Source organism: Rhamphochromis sp. 'chilingali' (assembly GCF_963969265.1).
Source record: "Rhamphochromis sp. 'chilingali' genome assembly, chromosome: 20".
NCBI classification, from domain to species: Eukaryota; Metazoa; Chordata; class Actinopteri; order Cichliformes; family Cichlidae; genus Rhamphochromis; species Rhamphochromis sp. 'chilingali'.
Window position 1 is genome coordinate 18,127,900 of NC_137947.1, and position 19,779 is coordinate 18,147,678.

At 41.1% G+C, this 19,779-nt stretch overlaps 1 protein-coding gene across 2 annotated transcripts in view; it reads right to left on the reverse strand.

Annotated features, from left to right (window-relative positions):
• Positions 1 to 19,779, reverse strand: part of lrmda (leucine rich melanocyte differentiation associated) — a 207,581-nt gene that overhangs the window by 66,009 nt on the left and 121,793 nt on the right. For both annotated transcript variants that reach the window (XM_080869785.1, XM_080869786.1), the window contains exons 3-5: positions 6,945 to 7,071; positions 5,456 to 5,595; positions 1,219 to 1,345 (exon numbers count right to left, since the gene is read on the reverse strand). In XM_080869785.1, coding sequence (XP_080725911.1) covers positions 1,219 to 1,345; positions 5,456 to 5,595; positions 6,945 to 7,071 — 394 coding nt within the window. The remainder of the gene's footprint in view (positions 1 to 1,218; positions 1,346 to 5,455; positions 5,596 to 6,944; positions 7,072 to 19,779) is intronic.

Below are 19,779 nucleotides of genomic sequence, written 5' to 3' on the forward strand. Positions count from 1 at the left end.
GTACATAGTACAAAAAGAGTACGATCAGGCGCACAAAATACTGTGCGAAATGTTCGGTAGACGTATTTTCATCAAAGCTGTAACCTTTTACTTTGCATAGGGAATAAATAATCATATACAGCAGGTTCAAAGACGCAAAGACACAAAAACACACACATCATGTCAGCCCGAATCAGTGATTATCTTTCCTTTCATCTAGGGCTGTGGCGACAAAAGCAAACATTTCTTTTTCACTGACAGGCTATGTAAATAAAATCTTAAAAGTGACTTTATCCTGCCAAAAAGCATTGTAGAGGTCCCCATTTTCTTTTTATATAAAGTGGATGAGCAGTGTTTTCATTCCACTCTTCTCTATCTACCAAACATGGCAGACGGAGGTTAAATTATTTTAGTGTTTTGCTATCTCACTTGCCACTTGCATGAAGAATCAAGAACAAAGAGTAGCATGATCTGACACTAAAAGAGTACACTATCTTAGCTCATTGTCTGAATCAATAAATATTTTGTTTTTCTCGTGCACTTTTAAACCCGACATTAACTCACATGCTTCTGATTTATCACCGAATGCCTTCTCTGGATCCATTTTTACCTCCCAGGCTGACTGTCGGAGCCCCAGAGCATTGAAATGACAAAGCTAAGCTGATCCCAACAGTAAATATTTCATGATCTTACAGTTACAGGAAATCAAATGTGGACAAAAGATGATCATTTATAGTGCATTACAAAATGAGCAAGACGAGGGGATTGAAGTAAAAGGGGCAAACCTTCTTATACTGTATTTATTCATTGGGGTCCCAAACAAGACAAGGATGAATGAATGCACTGACTTGAGATAATTAAGTGATTGCGAGCAGCATGTACATGAGCTGTCACTCCAATCTCCAGCCACGTCACACTTGGAAACACAAGTGTGGCCGGACAGCCGCCCGTCGTCTTTGATCTGGGCTCATGCATACGAAATCAGGTCAGGCCATAATCACACACACTCACATGCAACACGCATGCACACTCTAGGCCTTGGGAGACACCGACTGTTTTCAAAGGGCCACAGTTCTAGGACCTCTGTAAAGGATGAGTGACAGTCAAGCACGCAAAGGAAGAAAAGAAGGATAAAGGAAGAGAATAGGAAAGGGAACAAAGTGACAAACTCATTCAGTTCTTTAGAGGTTCTGCTACTTAAAACAGTGTAAAAAAACTAAACTAAAAGACATAACTTACAGCTTCCGGCTTAGGCTTGACCACTTTCATGAATGCGCCCCTTTCCTGTGCCTCCATCCCTTCTCTTTTGGTTACTTTCCTGGTGTCCAGAAACTTCAGTTGTGGCAACTTGTACAGAACAAAGTACCTATAATGAGACAGGAAAAACTGAGCATTAACATACTGTTGCCATAAAAGGCCTCCTTGTAGGTCTATTCTTGACAAAGAGACAGACTATCTGAGGAAGTGTGTAAACCGTGATACACTAATCAAACTGACACAAATTCTAATATGTAAATGCAGGCATCAACAAAAGTTGAAAAGAAGCCATGTTTACTCAGATTTAATAGTGATGCAGATTTAATGGTGATATTTTCTTGTATGTAATAACCTTCAAAGCTGATAAGAAAAAGTATGACATATAAATAGCATGAAAGAAGATACAACCCGTCTGCTGGAGCTGTCATTCTGCAAGCATCACAGATATCTCTCTAAGCTTTCAGACACACTGTCTTTCATTGGGAGGGAGAGAAACGTCAAAAGATAATGGTTGGAATACACAGATGACAACAGATCCTTTCACTGGCAGGCAGGAATAGAGGAACCGGTATGTCAGGGGTAAGCTGGTAGCTAAAAAGGACACGCATACAGCACCTAAGTGGAGGGTGAGAAAGGACGGGGGATATGTCCAAAGACAAGACCTGTGTGCAGAGAGCCGTGACAAATTGATGATGGTGATGGCGATGAAGGGAGATGGCAAAGCCTGTGTAAAGTTTTCAACACCTGAGGATAATAAGGAGGGGGATTACATTTAGACTGACACGGAATATAAAATATGTTTGTGCAAAATTAAGGAAAAAAATAATTTAAAAGTCTGAAAAAACAAAGCAAACAGACAAACGTTTAAATCATCATCAATAGAAAGACCGCATTTCTAAATGTATGATCACTTTTCAGCTTTCCTGTGACATGATCAAATATACGCTTCTACACAAGGTTTGCAAAAGCAAACAAACAAACAAAAACACCTATATTGACTTACTAGACTTACTAATTGATCATCAAACTAATTGTCATCTGTAAGTCAAAATTTTAGGTTAGCATGTCAAAATCTTGACTTTCATAACTTGAAATTGAGAAATTTCTAATTTTTGAATAACTTATTCAAATAAATTTGAATTTCAACATACTCTAAGATAAGTCAAAAATGTAAAATGCTCAACTTGAAACTTTGAAAACTCAAATTTTTAACTTAGCTCTGCCTGTTATTCTTAAGTGGCAGCGTGAGCTTGGGTTTTTTAAATATACAAATCACGTCCTGTGCAGTCTTTGGATCCTCTAGCACACACACAACTTCACACAGCGTTGTTGCAAATAGCTAAAAAAGTTGGTGCTCACAACACTAACTGTCAACCTAAATTTTAACCTGAACAGTGTGCACATTACTGTCAGCCATTAAACTATAAGCATTTACCCATAACTGCGCAGACGACTGATGTTATCATGAAATGCTATCATTGCTATATTGCTAATGGTAGCATTAAAAAAGTAGCTAGCAGCTATCGCTAATAATAAAACAATAAAGTGAATCTGGGAGCCTGGCAGCAAACTTTGTCATGCTCTGGAAAGTATTGTTTTCTTAGGATGAACCAATCATTTATGTCTAGACAGAAAGAATATTTTACAATGCTATTTGACACCAAAACAGTGTCAAGTCACTAGAAGCAAGCACTAACTTGCTGTATGTTGTATTGACAAGTACAAAACTGTAGTATAGTGACAACCCTAAATGACACTACGCACCTGCTGATAAACCATTGGTAAGACCAGGTAAAAAGGACTTAAAAAACATTAAATTAAAAATGTATTCGATTTTTTAATAGTGTGCCAGACTAGAACAATGAGTAAATAACAATGGCAGTTCTTGTGGTATTGGAGACAATAGAAAGCGTGCCTTTAGAGGGGAGAGTGTTTTCAACAGCTGGTCTAACTCTTCTGTGCATGATATTTTTGACGTCCAAAAAGTTTGCTTCTCTCTTCTGCCATCAATTTAAACCGATTTGAAATATATTGATGACAGATACCCAAGATTCAAAAGGGATTCTTGGACTTGGATTTTTTCTTTTTTCCTAAAATAAAGTAAGCACGTTGTCTAGGATTATTATAGCTGAGAATAAATCAAATAATATTTCTAGAAATGAGGCCTAGCTACTAAAAAAGAGCGCCTTTGCTGGTGAGAGCTCCACCACTCAAATCCAAGAGGCCCCTTCCCAATCCAGTGTCTCCCTCCATGTAGAAAGACTTTGTTCAGGGCATTTTCATGATGAAATGTGAAGATGCCCTTGGGAGACATGTAGAGAGGTTATTCTCCATAGGTAACCTACCATCACAGGGTCAAAGCAGATGACAAGGCTCTGTCAGCCAGTGGGGATATTAATGATTCAACTCAACCACAGAGGGAGGATAAGAAAGCGAGAGAGACAGAGGGGGTAGAGTGGAGGGTTGGGCTTGGTTGTGGTGGAGGGTTGGGATATGTTGACTAGTGAAAGAGAAAAAGAGTAGCTACTGTATACTTTGACAATACCAAAATATGGCTTCTGACACCCTTTGAAGTATATCTGGTTCTAACAGCGAGACTAACATTTAGAACAATTAGCAATTAGCTTTTTACTAAGGGGGCGTGGGGCGCAATAACACACATGTAATACAAGTCAAATAATTAAAACATTTAATGTTAATTTAATTTCATTTACAATGGCAGCATTACTTGGTGCATTAAATTCAAGGGGAAGTCTCTTAGAGAATTCCTTAAATTCTAATGATTGTCTGAAATTCGTAAAACCAAAGTTATCCTTCATTTACTTGTTGCAAACTTTATTCTCCAGATTGAATAAAGTTTAGAAGAAGTTAAACTCCAGCTAAACAAAAACAAACATTTTATACCCGTTTGTTTCACTGTGTTTATTGGCACATCAGGAAAGTTCATTTTAATTGTTAGCTGAAATTATTTGAAAGAATATTAACACAATCATTACACTCAGTAATGTCTTGGGTGAAGGAAAAGAAATCATTAGCATCTCTTTGATCAGCCACAGCGGAGAAATTGGAAAAATTGATGACGTCTTATAATGTAAGGGATTACAAGTACATTAGAAATATTTTAAAGAGAATTATACTGCCAGAACATTTTAAACCAAAGTTACTCTGAGGAGTCCTGTGCTGAATAGCCATTTCCCACTATTTACGTATAATATTAGAGAACTGAACTCTTGTTATTGTAGTACTACGAACGGCCGCTGAGCATTTGTACAGTCACCTAATAAAAGAACGCTATCTAAACTCCCGTGCAGACTACACAATGCTGTGCGAATAGTGTATTTCTATGTCACTGCACTAATTGGGGCACCGATGCAGCACACCAGGGTATTTCACTTGAGAGACCAAAAGCTCCTGAGGCATTGGGCTGGGTATTTATTGCCCAAGGCCAGTGCTGTCACGACCTGCATACAGCCTAACCTTGTCAGACATGAAATCTGCATCACGCTCAAATTGATGTTTTACTATGTGACACATTATGAATATTACATTACAGGACCATAGACGTTGTCAGTCAAAACAGAACAGCTTTCCTTACCAGTAAGATAAGGATGCGAGAAGAAGGGGGAAAAGGGGGGAGGAGGGGAGGGAAAGTGAGAGCGATGGGTGGTGGCGGTGGTGGTGGTGGTTGGGGGGGGGGGGGGGGGGGGGGGGGGGGGGGAAAGGGAGACAAAAAGAGAGAAGAAAGATTATTCAAGAAAGGCATGGGTGGTAAATGATTAATAGGCAACACAGAGTCAGAAACAAGCACTTAGGGCTAAAACAGACAAAAGAGAGTATGCTTTTCGCCTTTTATCGCATTTCATGTAAAGGACCCTGACAAATGGTGGTCATATTGCATGGCTTGAGGCCTGGCTTAATGTTTAATGCATCATCTGCTCTGGTAAGGCAGGGTAGTAAACACTCATTTGTGGTGGTGACTAGTCACACATGAAATCCATTTTGCAAACTGGAGTGTAGAGGGGCCAGTTGACAAAGCTTTTAGAGTGATGTGGTTGAATCCGCAGTCTGCTTATGAACTGCAGGAGCTGTTTGTTTAAAAAAAGGAACATCTCCAAAGACATTATTAATAAAAACCTATCATTCTGAACAGTTGAGTATCTAAAAATCTAAACACATAATGATCTTCCTCATACAAGATCGATACGTAACATCAACAGACCTGTATCGCTGGTAGTCGTCCTCGTCCTTATCCGGGCTGACCAGCTGGTTAGGACAGGCCTCATTTCCCAGCAGGCTTAGGTATTCGAGTGATGGGGTCACATCAGCCAAGTGTTCCAGCAAGGCCTCGATATCAGTCAGGTGTCAAAGGGCGGATGTCAAGGACCTCGTGCTGTTAATTACATTAGCATTTACTACCCGCACAGCCCCTCCCAGGCCTGGCTCCACAAAAACACATCACTGTCAAATTTACTGAGGTGCTCAAAGAGGCTAGTCAGTGGCTTTGTGAGACTGGGCAGACAGAGGGGCAATTTAAGGTGCAGGCTTTGGCATATAGTAGTGACACAATTTGGCTCCTGCTCTCTCTCTTTCTCTTGATCGCTCTCATTTCCTAGGTGGCCGGGTGCAGAACAGTGACAAAATGATGGATGCCCTGTGGTTTCAACAGTCCGTGCTTCTCAGAGCTGTGCCGTGGAAAACTTTTGCGAAACGTGGAAAAAACAAACAGCCCCTAAGCAGGCACATTCATCACTAATACATTCACTTGGAAAATTGAGCCCCAAAGTGTCAAAATACAACTGCACTAATGCAGTGCTCGAGCTTTAAAATGGCACCATGCCACGACAGGATGTACATAATTGGCCTATTAGCATGTGCCGACCACTTCACAACCAAACTCAGCGCACAGTCCCAGATGCACACTTCAAGGAGTCCCAGTTTTAATGTTGACTCTGGAAGTGTGTGTGTGTATGTGCGAGAGAAAGAGTAAGCATCGTTACCCAGTAGGATTTGCGTAACCAGAGAAAAACAGGACACATTGCTAAAGCTGTTCTGAAGCCTGGAGGGGAAGTTCACACTTCTCTGACTGATCATAAACAGCTTCGCAGTGTGTCTTAAATTTAGGTTGGCTGTGCAGAGCTCTGGTTTTTAACATGTTTACGTTGGGTGGCAAGTAGAACGCAAGATGATTCGAATAAATGAGGCCAAAATGTGATCATTAAGTGACAAATAATACCTGGACAATTCTATAGCAGTGAGGAAAACGGTGCAATACAATATTAAAGCTGATGCAAATACATTAGTGCAAATTAAAGCTAAAGAAAAAAGAAACAAATCAACCAACTATATTTCGCAAATATAATGTCTCGCTCATTGGATCTGGTTTTAATTTGCTACTTTTTTATTCTTTTTGAAAATAGAAAAAAAAGATATGTTGACAGTTAAAACTGATTCCACTAGAGGTCCCTGTGGTTCAAAAACTAGTCCAGTGTAAAGCTCTGCGACAGCCAACTTCTTGTACACTCTTTTGCAACACCCAGTGCTTCCTGCAGAGCCGTGGCATAACAAAGTGGCTTTTTGAGACAATACAGGAAGGCAGTGACACAACAATTAATATGAAATCAACTGCTGATGCCGACACCGAGGCCTGTAAATAATGTCTGCGTTGGAAAATGCAAATCAGAGGCTGAGCAACGGCCTTGAAAGGATATGTGGTTCTTGTTGAGCGTCAGGGTGTGGAGGTTGGGTAACCTGGGCAACTGGAGGTCATTTCCAAGCAGATTGTTGTCGACGATCAGCTCTTCCAGCTCAGTGAACATTTTGAGGCCTGCCAGTGACCTGCAATGATAAGGAAGCAGGAAAACTGTTATGGCTTTAAATCTGGTAAGCTGTTATTGAGAAGAAATAAATATTTCAGCTCTCTTTCATGCACCAAGAGAGTATGGGTCTGGGCCTGTCAAGGAAGTGAATGACAAGAATTAGTGGTGCTGAGCTCCCCTGGCATGGTGAGGCATCCTTCAGCGGCTGGCAGGATGAGGGATGGGGGTCACTTGTGAGTAGCCAGGATTCAAAACAAAAGGCTTCAGAAATGCAGCGGGCAGGATGAATTTGTCAATGTCTTGTGCCTTGAGGCACCCAGTTTCGCCTGACCCTAACCCTCCATTCCCAAGACAAATCACTCTGTCACAGTTCACCTTCACTCCCCAGACACAAATTTAACTTGTCATCCATCATTTTCACAGAGGAACTGGAATACACTTGCAATCACAGATGGAATGGAAGGGAAACTTTTTTTTTTTGCAACTGTGCCATGATAGGGGTTAGTGTCGGGATTTTAACATCAAAGGACTATTTTCTTTTCCTCCTAAAGGAATCATTTTGCCTTTCCGTTTCTTTCTATGACGCAGTGCAAAGGAAGGTGAAGGGTCATCTCAACTCCTTTTCCTCTCTGTCCCTCTTGCACACATTCACACAGGCATAAAAATGACGTAGGGCCGGTGTCAGGGCGCTGCAAAGTTCAAGCCATAGAAGCTGCACAAAGGTAATGCGTGTGCTGTCTAATCCCTCGCACTATTAGCCCTGCATGTTTAAGTGTCCTGAGTGGCTTTATTGATATCTAAATCTGACAAAACACAGACAGGGTAACTCTCAACATCTCTTATTCACCGCTCATATTTTCATTAAATGTGGAATTTCTGAATATTAAGTACATTTGACTGCACTAATCATTCTTTCCAAGCTCTACACTAAACAGATAAAATGTTTTCTGGTAAAAGTAAAAGCAGATGGATTTGAAAATGCAGTTATATAAATATAAATCCAAGTGAGCCATGTCACATCTCTACATGACAAACTCAAGGTTCACCGATGTCTAAATAACTGCAGCATGAACTATTGCTCCTCTCTGTATCTGCCTAGTGTCATGAGCTGCCTAGCGCACACAACTCTTGTGACAACATGCATATGGAAAGCATGAAGCAGTGTGCAATATGGAAACAATGTATAATGTACAGAATAGATTATGGAAAAAGATAATGAAAAGGCAAGATTAAGACTTTGGGAAAAACGGAGGACAGGCTGTAGTATAAATCTAAGATCCTATCAAGATTTTAACTTTTACAACTAATTGGTAACTCAGTTCCCATATGTGCACTTTAATTACACACTTTTAATTAGCCTGTTCAGTTTCTCATTCACTTTTCCCCACCCACCACCCGAGGTCCACTGAGGCATAGTCCATGATCCAAGAAGTACTGTAGACGCTGGCAGCAGACATACTCCCAGCAGCTTTGATGTACAAAGCAAAAATGTTGCAACTACCTTCATGAGTGGAAAACAATAAATCAGCAAATTCATTGTTGACTTGCGAGTGAGGCAGACTCGTTTTAAAGACATCAACATTTTGCACACACACACACACACACACACACACACACACACACACACTCGACATCCACAACAACTGACAGCACCTAGCCAGCGTGCTGGGAAAGCCGCTAGCTGACAACGTCTTATCAGGTCTGATTAATGCGCTGGCAAGATGGATGAACGGTGAGATGTGCCAGTTTTATGACATTTTCTGTTTGCTTGTATTTTTTTCCCCCCACAATGATACTTTTCATTTATAAAGGCATAAAAAAGCTACAGTATAGTTAGCTCAACAGAGAATACAAGTAAACACTTCCAATGTAGTGACAATAAGTCAACTTTCCTGTTCCTTTTGAGTACATTCTGTGTCATCTGCTGTGCTGGGATTTGTCCATATGCCAGTGCTGCTTATGCAAATCCACAAGTAGTAGTAACATGTAAACTGTAGGCTACTTGTGGCTAGGCTACTGGCTCTAAAGCCAAAAAATGGGAATGCAATTAATACATTTTTTTGCACTTTTATTGTGTTTGTCCTGATAGGATTTCAGTACAAAATGCAATTAAATGCTGCATATAATCTTTGTTTAAGTATAGGTATACCACACTGGATAACCATTATTTAATTCACTGTGAACAAAGCTTGCTAACAAACTACTGAAACCTGCATGCGTGTGTGTGTGTGTGTGTGTGTGTATGATGGGCTGCAGTCCTGTGGGTTATGTTATTAGCTGCTCGGTTAAAGAGAGCCGCATGGCTCAGGAGGGAGCCTTATTAATTGTTGTTTTCATGTCACCACTACTGCGTGCACTGGCTGATTTAATCAGTTAAATTCACAGCCAGGGGAGAGCCACAGAGTCCCATCCAGCATTAGCTACAGTGCAAGGGATTGAACTTCTAATACTCTCCAGCTTTCTTTGCTCCCTCTGCAAACTTCCATAACTGGTTTCATTACTTTTTATAAGCATTCTTGTTTTAATGTGTGGCTCTGAAAACAAAGTTTAGGCACTGCAGTAAAAGTACTTTACCCCCTTATAAAAAAAAGGGGTAGGGTTTGCTATTAAAAAGACTAATGAGACTAACCCAGAGATGTGATAAATGGCAGGCACAGGCAAAACGCTAAATTTCTACAGTGAAATATACACACACACACACACACACACACACACACACACACACACACCAAACATTTTGCTTTAAATGTTTCATACACCTGCTAGTATGACAGATCCCATTATTTTAATAGTATAATTAATTATCAAAAAGCTAAGTGTAATGTTTTTTTAAGAATAAACATAATAATTAAATAGAATAAAGAATTTTATGGAAGTGAATTACTCCCAAAAATAATTTACCATTTTAACATTACAAATTTAGAAAAGCTACACCCCCCCCCCCCCCCCCCCCCAAAAAAAATAAAACAACAACAACCAAAAAACCTATTACCTAGAAAAAGAGAGTGAGCGAGCGAGCGAGAGAAAGGCGGTAGCTTTAACGAGGTGAGGCGATGAATCCTCTCCTTGTTAAGATAATTATGATCAGCCTCATTGTCAGAGCTAATACTTCACACAGGCTGTCTGTACGCTTTGACTACCACTTAGCCTGTGTAAGCCCACCATCATACATCACACAGCCCTGTGTGCATAAGTGTGTGCTCTCGAGCTTACACAAGTAGCGCATGTATGTGCTGAAACCTCCATTATCCGCAAAGATCCAGCCTATTGAACACAGAGGGGAGACACAGCAATATTTAGCTGGAGCAGAGGAAGCTCGGCACAGGGAGCACAGACAAGGACACTGGAGAGGAGACACTGACCCAGAGAGCAGCTTTGCCAGATCAATACACTAATACTGATGCAGACATAGTGATTGATAAACCACTGCTGACAACAGAGGGAAGAAAACTCTCGACCATTATTGGCTGAAATGTCAGTCACTTCTGCCAATGGTGTGCACTAGTGTCATGTTGGATATCCTCAGGCAGCACATGAAAAATGAAGAACAGCAGCCCGGGCTCTTTTACATGTGTTCCACAGTCTCCCTCCTTGTGTCGGCTGAAGACGATAGGTCAAACACGGAGTTTGTCTAAGCCATTACAGAGCTATAAAGTAAAACGACCTCAAAGCCTCCTTTATTACTGAAATGGTGATAGAGATCAGAGGTCGCATCCTTGCAGCTAGCAGTGTGGTACTTAAAAGTTCCAGAGTCTAATGTATATTAAAACACATGCGCACACAAGTCCCTTGAAAAGCTTGAGAGCCCTCACAGCTGCGGTCCACAGCTCAGGAGCCAAAGTCCCCTCAAAGGTTGCATCAGTGCGAGAAAAAAAGCAATGCACACCTATTTTAAATGGAGGGCAAGAGCTGCAGAGTGACGGGCATACTGACATACTGTTCAGAGGGCAACAGATAAATGTTTGATGAATTGACCAATACTGTGGCCATGATGGCCCTCATATGTGCATAATGGACTATTCAGAGCACACTTCAGATTGCCTGCCAGGATAAGGTACTGTAATGAATGGTAAAAGGAACTGGACCTGAAAAAGCCGGCATGTGGACTGGCTTTAATAAACTTAATAAGAAAAGGTGAATGGAGGAGGGTTGGCTAGAGATGAAGGAAGAAGGCCGTAAAGCCATTCAGCCTTAAATAGTCAAAAAATATCCTGATGGTTCTTTCAACTCTGTATACTGCAATATATCTGTCAGTCTTTATGTGCAATTTAAAAATATCCATATTCCTAAACAATCCCATTTTCCCACATCTCCCACTTTGATTGTGTTATCTAACACTTTGCATTACAAATCCACTTATTTCAAGAGAGACGTTGAAATTTCATTAGATAACTGCACCTCCTTGATAACTGACATTAAAGAAATTTATTTCAATGAAAAAATGAGAAGGAATAGATTTGCTTTAACGAGTTTTAGAGACATTTGAGATTTATATTGATACAAAAGTCTAAAGCTTATATGACACCAGATGAGCTAATATTAGTATATGTGTAAAAAGTGTAAAAGGTGCGGCTTGAAAATACAGACAGTAGGGAAAGAAATATGTAACCTATTAATACAACAAGTCTCCATTAGTTCAGCATTGCTGTATTTCGTTACTTCAGCCCGCAATGGAAACACGAGTAAATAGCCTAAAATACCAAAAATAAGGCATCAAAACAGTGCTGGGATTAGCTCATGATAAATAAGATGACATTAACTGTAAAGCAAATTAATGCCCTGCAACCCCTCGAGCCCCCCTACCACCTCCACACTACGCTGATCAGGTCTCTTTCAGCGCTCTCCCCTCCAGCTACAGTTTATGGTCTATACGTGGCTCTGCACACGCACCTCTGATGGGGATGGTGAATTAGACTGTCATTATCTGTCTCTATCTCCCCCCCAAAGCTCTCGCCAACCCCTGTCTTGCTCACATGCAGACAGTCACTGCTCAGTGTGGCACTCCTCTCTCTCTGTATTGCAAGGCCTCAGGTGGCAGTCATTTAAAGATCACACATTCAGGACACACGTAGCCTTCCTTTGAATGCATGTCAATTCACACATGGAAAGGGGATTACAAGTCTCCTCCCAGGCAGCTGCAAATTACTATTAATGGCAATGCAAATCATTAGAGTACATTTGGCGCCGCCAGCAAATCTCTTCTTTATGTGGGCTCACTCTTAATCTGTTTTGAATATTGCACTATGCTTGCTCCCGCGTGCGAAAGCATCGGGAGCTACAAAGCTGTCAATTGATAGTGGCATGATAGAGTGAACTTTACCGAGGGTTACATCATTTGCTAAAACAAACAGATATTTTTAGAGAGCGGAAACCTGTGAAACATAATTATCAAAGTTCTTTTTTGATAGAGATGTTAAATATCAACCCTCGTTACTTCGCTTTACATGAGATTATTAAGTGAGAAGTGCAGATACAGTTGTTGTAAATGTCTACATCACGGCGCATTTGTCTGAAATTTTAAAGCTGCTAATACCATCGTGGCTCCAACAGTGTCTGAGTTATAGACTACCCCTGTGGATATTCCCGCTGAGCGTGTGAGGTTAATATTCTGTCTCAATGTCATTAGGGCTGGCAGAGGGGCTGAGAGCACTGTGAATCAGACAGGGAGTGATCCTGTCAGTTCGCACACACCTTCTCACGCACGCACACATGCAAAGACCCAGGGCCTACAAAATCAAAACCGCTGTACTGTGGTCAGCATCACCTGGCCTTACCGACTCCCCTTGCTGAATAATGACCCTGGACCAGCCCTTTTCCGAGGGATAAGAGCTTGACAGACATTCCTGTCTGGCCCAACCTCATAAGCCTCGCTTGACCCCAGTTTGGCACGGGATGAAGTCTAAGCTCTAACAACGACCTAATAGAGAGGTAGAAGAGAGTCGCCCATTTGAAATTGAGAGCTGACACAAAGACAGGTGTTCCCTCGTGTGCAGCAACAAATTGTACACCGTGAATTGCGTCATAAGCGCAAAATACATCATCAGAGCCCACGCTGCACCTCCCTCCTCGCAGTACCTGGACTGTGCTCACAATACGGCCCATGCATCTTGTGAATGTTTGTATTAAAAGATTAGTTGTCTATCCACATGACAAATACCCTCCCTTCTCAGTGAACGGGAACTGGAAATCAATTCACTGATGGCATCGCAGTCAGTGAGGACATCAATGCGGCACAAACAAGCACATGCAATCTCTCATGCATGCCGCATTTGGCTCACATATTGGTGTGTACATAAAACATTAAAAAAGCCTCCCACAATAATTATATTTCCCATAAGCATTGATTTTATTATTATTTCTATTAAATAAAATAATACACATCCATTTATTTTAAATATAAGGAATATTAACTGGAAATGAACTTGTAATAAAATAAGCTGTAAAAAAAAAAAAAAAACATTAAATAATGGATGGTGCGATTTGTGAGGAAGAATCCCTCAGTGCTGTGTCTGCCTGTACACTCTGTCATTACAGTGTTCAGGCTCAGTGCTTGTCAACATTTCCCTGAGAGGGGGAGCCATCCCGCATTACATTAGAGTGAGTTCAACTGTCAACTGCCAGCCATTTGTATGCCTCAGCATCCACCTAATAGCAAATAATCACTACCCCGCGCTCTCTTCATGGCAAATGATCGATGTTGTCTTGATGTCTGATGGATGACCCTGCCAGAGTGATGTCCAGGCATGCATTAAAAACCACCTCTATGAAAAGCCTGTCAGTCTGATAAAGGGGGTGCACGCAAAATCCCGTGCATGTGCGCAAACTGCCGCTCAGGAAACGCATGCACGCAGATAAAGGAGAAAATGAACAGAGTGAGGAGAAGTCGTGATTCAACTGAACAATAAAGCAAAACGAGAAAAAAGAAAAAAAAAAGAGGAAAGGCTAAAGATAATTTCTTCATATTAGCAGTGAATTTTATAATGTGACGGGGCCTGTGGTGTGATTGGTAGACAGCATTACCAGAGGTAGACTACTCAAGTACCACCTGGGATGCTTTTTCTCCTCTCAACCTCTCTCGAACACACAAACAGCTCCCTATTACCCCTCAGTGTTCAGATTAAAATGCACAGCACCACAATCTTTGATCTCCCACTTGCTGACACAAATCCTTTCAAGCCTCAACATTTTCCTGCAAAGGTAATTAGTGCTAATTAAAAAGTTTCGAAAGCAGTCTACGGCTGCTGTTGATGCTGCCGCTGCTGGTGCTCAGGCTTGCCCTCCGTCAGATTACCCATCTACCCCCTCCCTGGGTCTTGCGGATGTGTGTGTGTCAGCCGTGTTCCTGCCTCTTCTCTGTAAAGAATCCCACAAATAGACAACGCGATTCAGCCTAGAAGATTTGAAGTAGCAGGATGAAATCTGGAAGCCCAGTAAGGGGTCTAAAGTGGTGGTTCCCCCACCCTCCTCGTACAAAACTATGCTCTGCTGGAGAACATGTAATGACACATTAACAAATAGAAATCTAACAAATGGAACAGGTGTAGTCTTTAATTGGAATATCCTAGCTTGTGGGGCTAAAACATGGAGTAATTAACTTGATAAGGGATTCAATTTGTTGCAGAGAAACATATTATTCAGCATAGGCTGTGATTTGCATAATGATAACAAATACCAAAACCCCAAATTCTTACAGCTTCCTGAATAAACACGCTAGCGATTAAATAATTTTATGTTTGCTGGGATTCTGATAATTTGAGATAACGATTCAACTTGAGCAGTCCGACAGTGCTATCATTCACTCATTCGCCTGCCTGCCTTATTGCTTTCATCAAGCCATTATTATGATATAATTAGCTGCCTTTCTACCATATTATTAAGTGGCTCGCTGAATGTCAGGTACAGCAGCGTCGCAGAAATAACACACACACACACACACACACACACACACACAAAAAGCAATGTCGTTGCACAGTGTTTCAAAAAGATAATTACATAATCTCAGCATGGAGAGCAAGCAGAAAAGTGATAATTAGACAAGTATTCCTGCCAATTAAAGTATCAAGCCTTGTGTGTGTGTTTTTTCTTCTGTGTGATACAGAGCTTTCTGCAGTTCCATGCGACATGTGACAGGATTATAGTGTTATTGTAAAATTCATCATTATAAGTACGTGTTCTAAGTGCAGCTTGCGGCTCTGTTTACTAGAAGCTGTGAGGTTTTTAAAGACTTGAGTTGAGTAACAATAAAAGCCAGGAGTAGGTTTGGCTTCAAACCTATTAATAGGCTTCATGATTGACATGGATGTGTACTAACAAGAAAAAAATAAATAAATAAATAAATAACAACAAAAGTTACTGATTTGACCTTTGGGATAGTTCTTTCTTTCGTCAATGTTGTGTGTGTGTGGTTTTTTTGTGTCTTGTCTTACACCACAAAAAGAGATAATAGAAGATGTCACCGCACAAGGCTGCCTGAAATGGAATGCCATCATTTTAATTTAAATGTTACATCCTCTGTGACATCGCTGTCGATGCATAATTGGCACCGAATCCCAGTTTGGATGTACATATTTATCATTCAGCGTGAGACATTCAAAGATACCGACAGATATGCTACTTTGATGGGATGACAGTCAGATGTGGGGGGGGGAATGTAACGGCAAATCAACTGTCACGCTGTCATTTAATGTTTTTGTCATAACTTTGCACAAAAACACGCAAGATTAGAAATAACAAACGAGCTGTAGGCCGGAATCAGCCTTCTTGCTCCAGAATTGTGTAAAACGGGTCAATTTGATCCACGCACAAATAGATCAAACAACACACACATTTTTTTTTTAAAACAACCAAAAACATAGTAAATGATGGGCACTTTTCTCCGAAAAGGTTGCGACAAACTTCACGCTGTGTACGTTTGATTATCTGTCAAAAACCAGAACTTTTTAAAGTTCACACACATTAAAAGATTTGCTTGCTGTATATACAGGAAACACTTGTAATCTCGCAAAAGCGAGCAGGTATTTAAAAACTAACAGCACAGAACTTTTGGCCTCCCCCTTTTGGCTCTGGGTGTAACTACACAGACACTGTCTCCGTACGGATTTTCCACCATATGCTCCATCTTACTCCTAACTGCCGTAGCCTGCTCCACAGATCTGCTCTTCACCTCTGGCAAACTAATCATTGTCAGCTGGCATAAACATTTTTACCAGTGTTGCCATAGGCACCAGATTTACTACTCTGGCATATTGCAAAACACAGAGATATTTATCTGAAGTTGATAAGCTTAATCGGTGTTGCGTGAACTTGTTTGGCAAAGGGCTTGTAGACTTTCATTTACATGTCAAAGTAACGCAAACCACCTCAAACACAAGATGTAGTGGTCCATGTGCACGCACTGGAAACAACTTCAGCAATGCAACTTTCTGAGGATGAAAAAACAGAGAAAAGAAATGAAAAATCTCTCGCTCTCTCCTTTCTCCACACCGTCTCCCCTCCTCACCTCGCCTGTCTCTGTGTCTTACCGCTGGCCCATTACCTTTACTGAGTGAGGCTCATTAAAGAAGGCAAGTTGAGTCAAATCTTTCTGTAATTCAGCAGAGGTGAATTGCTGTCAACATCATTAACCGTCATTTCTCCAACTCACTTCAGTACTTATGAAGTGTTCTTTATTGTGTAATGATCCAAATCTCTTCTCTAAATCACCCCTCTTCAAAGGCCCTGGAGGACATACCACCCATGCAGCCGGCTGACATGCTACAGGGCCAGATTAAACATGGCTCCATCAGTGTGTTCTGCTTTGTAGCTGAACACATCCAGCATTTCATCCTGCACTGCAGCGAGAAAGGTGCGTTTCGCAAAAGGTAACGGCAAAAGAAGCATAAAGGTGATTTAGCTCTTATATGCAAAGAGCTTCTACTGACACTGCTTCGCTTTACTTGGATTTTCTGCACTACATGACCTAAATTCTGCCAATAACCTTCTTACCTCTCTTTCTGTTTCTCAATACTGTTTACAGATAGTTCAATGATCTCATAGGGCTATTGGCCAGACTGGCTCCATGGCCAATTACAGTGAGAGCTGCCCTGCTTGTCATGCTAGATGTCCTCTGAGTCCTGTCTTAAAAGAAGCTTCCTTTGTGCCTCCGCCATTGTGTGTCCCCCAGTGCTCAGTGTCATGCTATGCAATGTCTTCCAGGCCTTGTGTTGGGGAAAGCCTCTTTTGTGCAGCCACCATTGTGTGTCCTAGTGCTGAACCCCCTGCTAGGTAGGAACACAGACAAAGTGCAGCAGGGGAATGCTTCTCAGAGACCTAAGACCTACAGTAAATCTTCAAACAATTTAAACAAACAAAAACGGCCGCTGTGGTGTGGTGTGAGTAGACAAGGAAAAGCAGATGAATAAGCAACATCAATTACTGGGGCTTTGACCTGCAAGCCCCCACACCATGGCACACATTTCACACCAAATCGCCCCAGATTGAAGTTGACACTGCTGGAGTGGAAACACTGACCCCTCACAAAGCTAGTGCTTCAAACTTAAGAGCAGAGGAAGGCAGGGGGCATTGACAACCTATATATACCAAGGCCAACGTACGGGACAAGGAGGGGTATGAAGAAAAAATGCACACACGTACACATACACACACGCATAATAGGTCCTAGTTTGTTTTAAAGTGAGACAAAATGGCTCAATTTGTGCACTCAGGCCATGGAATTGGCCCAGCTGAGATACAAGAGGAACATGCGAGGGGACAACCGCATCAGGCCACTGATAAGGAGCCTATGAGAGGAACAAAGCCGGATGTCCAACAGGCTTACCAGTGAACCTGAGCAGGACTGGACCCTCTTTAAAGCTTGTTTTAGCCTTCCAGCTTTACCCCCGAAAAGTGCCGCTTCTCCTGAAGCCTTTTTACTCCAGCACATAAAGCTCGCCTCTACTTTGTAAGCCTGGACAAAAGGGAAAATAAACACATGGCTCACATTTGTTCAACACACAGTAAACTGTTGTCATGAAAAGTCCCACAAAGAGAGAGAGAGAAAAAAGAGAGATACCACTTTAAGTTTTACCTCTTACTTAAAAGAACCTATTTTCATTATTATTTCTGATTGATACAAGAAAAAAAGGTGTAACCAGAGGTGAGAAAGATCACACGGCTCCGTCACAGTTTGTCAATACGGCGTTAACTAATCTAATAACAAACGGCTCCGGAAAAACACGCAGAAAATGAGGAGCAGTCGTGCAGCCGAAGACCAGCACCACTGACACATTTGGGGGCATCAGGCACTAGATAGAGACAGTTCTAACAATCTCCCAATTAGCCAGAGGGGAAGCAGAAAATATGTCTCGGGTTCATGGAGCAAAGCGTGAAACTTAATAATATGACATGGCATATGAAAACACAGCATGTCTTTTTATAGCCACATGTGAAAATGAAGCAAAAATTAAGGAGGAAAAGGTGCGTGTCTTTTCACGAAAAAAGAGACGTTTCATGGCGTTTCTGTTTTATAGTAGATCGTAGGAACAGCAACAGATGCAACAAATATTAAAAAAAGACAAGAAGAGAGACAGTGAAGCATTTATTATGAGGGTGAATGTTTAAACTAAATGAGCTTGAAACCAGTCAAGTGCTTGCAAAACTTTACCTTCACACATAACAGTATCTTTGAAAACATCTTCTTTTATTTGGTTCGTAAAACTATGAAAAGTATCTTCTCAGCCTGCAGTAAAGCACAACTAACAGCAACAGTAAGATAAAACAACATTACATTACATTACATTCCTACTCCAGATAATTTCCAGTTCAATAATATGAACATTATGGGAGTCATTAGCAAATTTAATGAAAACCTAAAACCAATTTTGCCTCCGTGCAACCATGACAAATTGACAGACAGATTAGGCAGTCTGTCAGACGGGCCGAAGCGTTGTTCGCTAAGAATATCAACTCCAGACATTATCGCAAACTATTTAACCCATCTAAAAGCTCTATCTGCTCCACTAATGTATAGGGCTTATGCGCGAGGGCCTATTTTAAACAATGGAGGCCCCTCACTACCACCCTACTCCAGATTCACAGACATTCAAACTGGATTATAATGGAGGCTATGCCAGTCAGTCAGTCAGTCAGCAGTCTTTGCAAATGGAAATCCACAGAAAGGTGGAGATGGGAATCATTTTATCTAGTTGACACACATTACAACAGAGAATTTCAAAAGAGTAAGATGGAAGCTCTCAGGTCAATTATGGTGTCAAGGCTGTCATCTCGCAATGAAATATATACCTTTGAAGAACACTTTACTCGAGGGATGGGGTAAAAAGGATGGGAAGATGTACTGTTTAACCCAGAGACCATATAAGAATATCAGAGATGATGGAGTAAAACGTGGCATGATAATGGACCATTTTCACTGAGCACACTTTGTCAAGGAGGACAGACTACACCCACTGTCTGAAGGGTGGCATCAAGGAATATTATTTTGGTGACTGCAGCTGATTAATGGCATGGGCTGAAACAAGGTGCTTGGTCATTAACAGTTATTACGATAATGGGCAGAGGTAATTTATGTGTTTTAACCAGAAACAATGAGGCTTTCTAAGATTTTAACTTTCCAACAAAGCCAGATCAAATTAATGGTCAATCTAAACCCTTTGAAAATAATAATAATTTTGAAAAAACATAAAACAACACCACTTTAAATAACAAATGTTTTAAATCTGCACATGGCAAA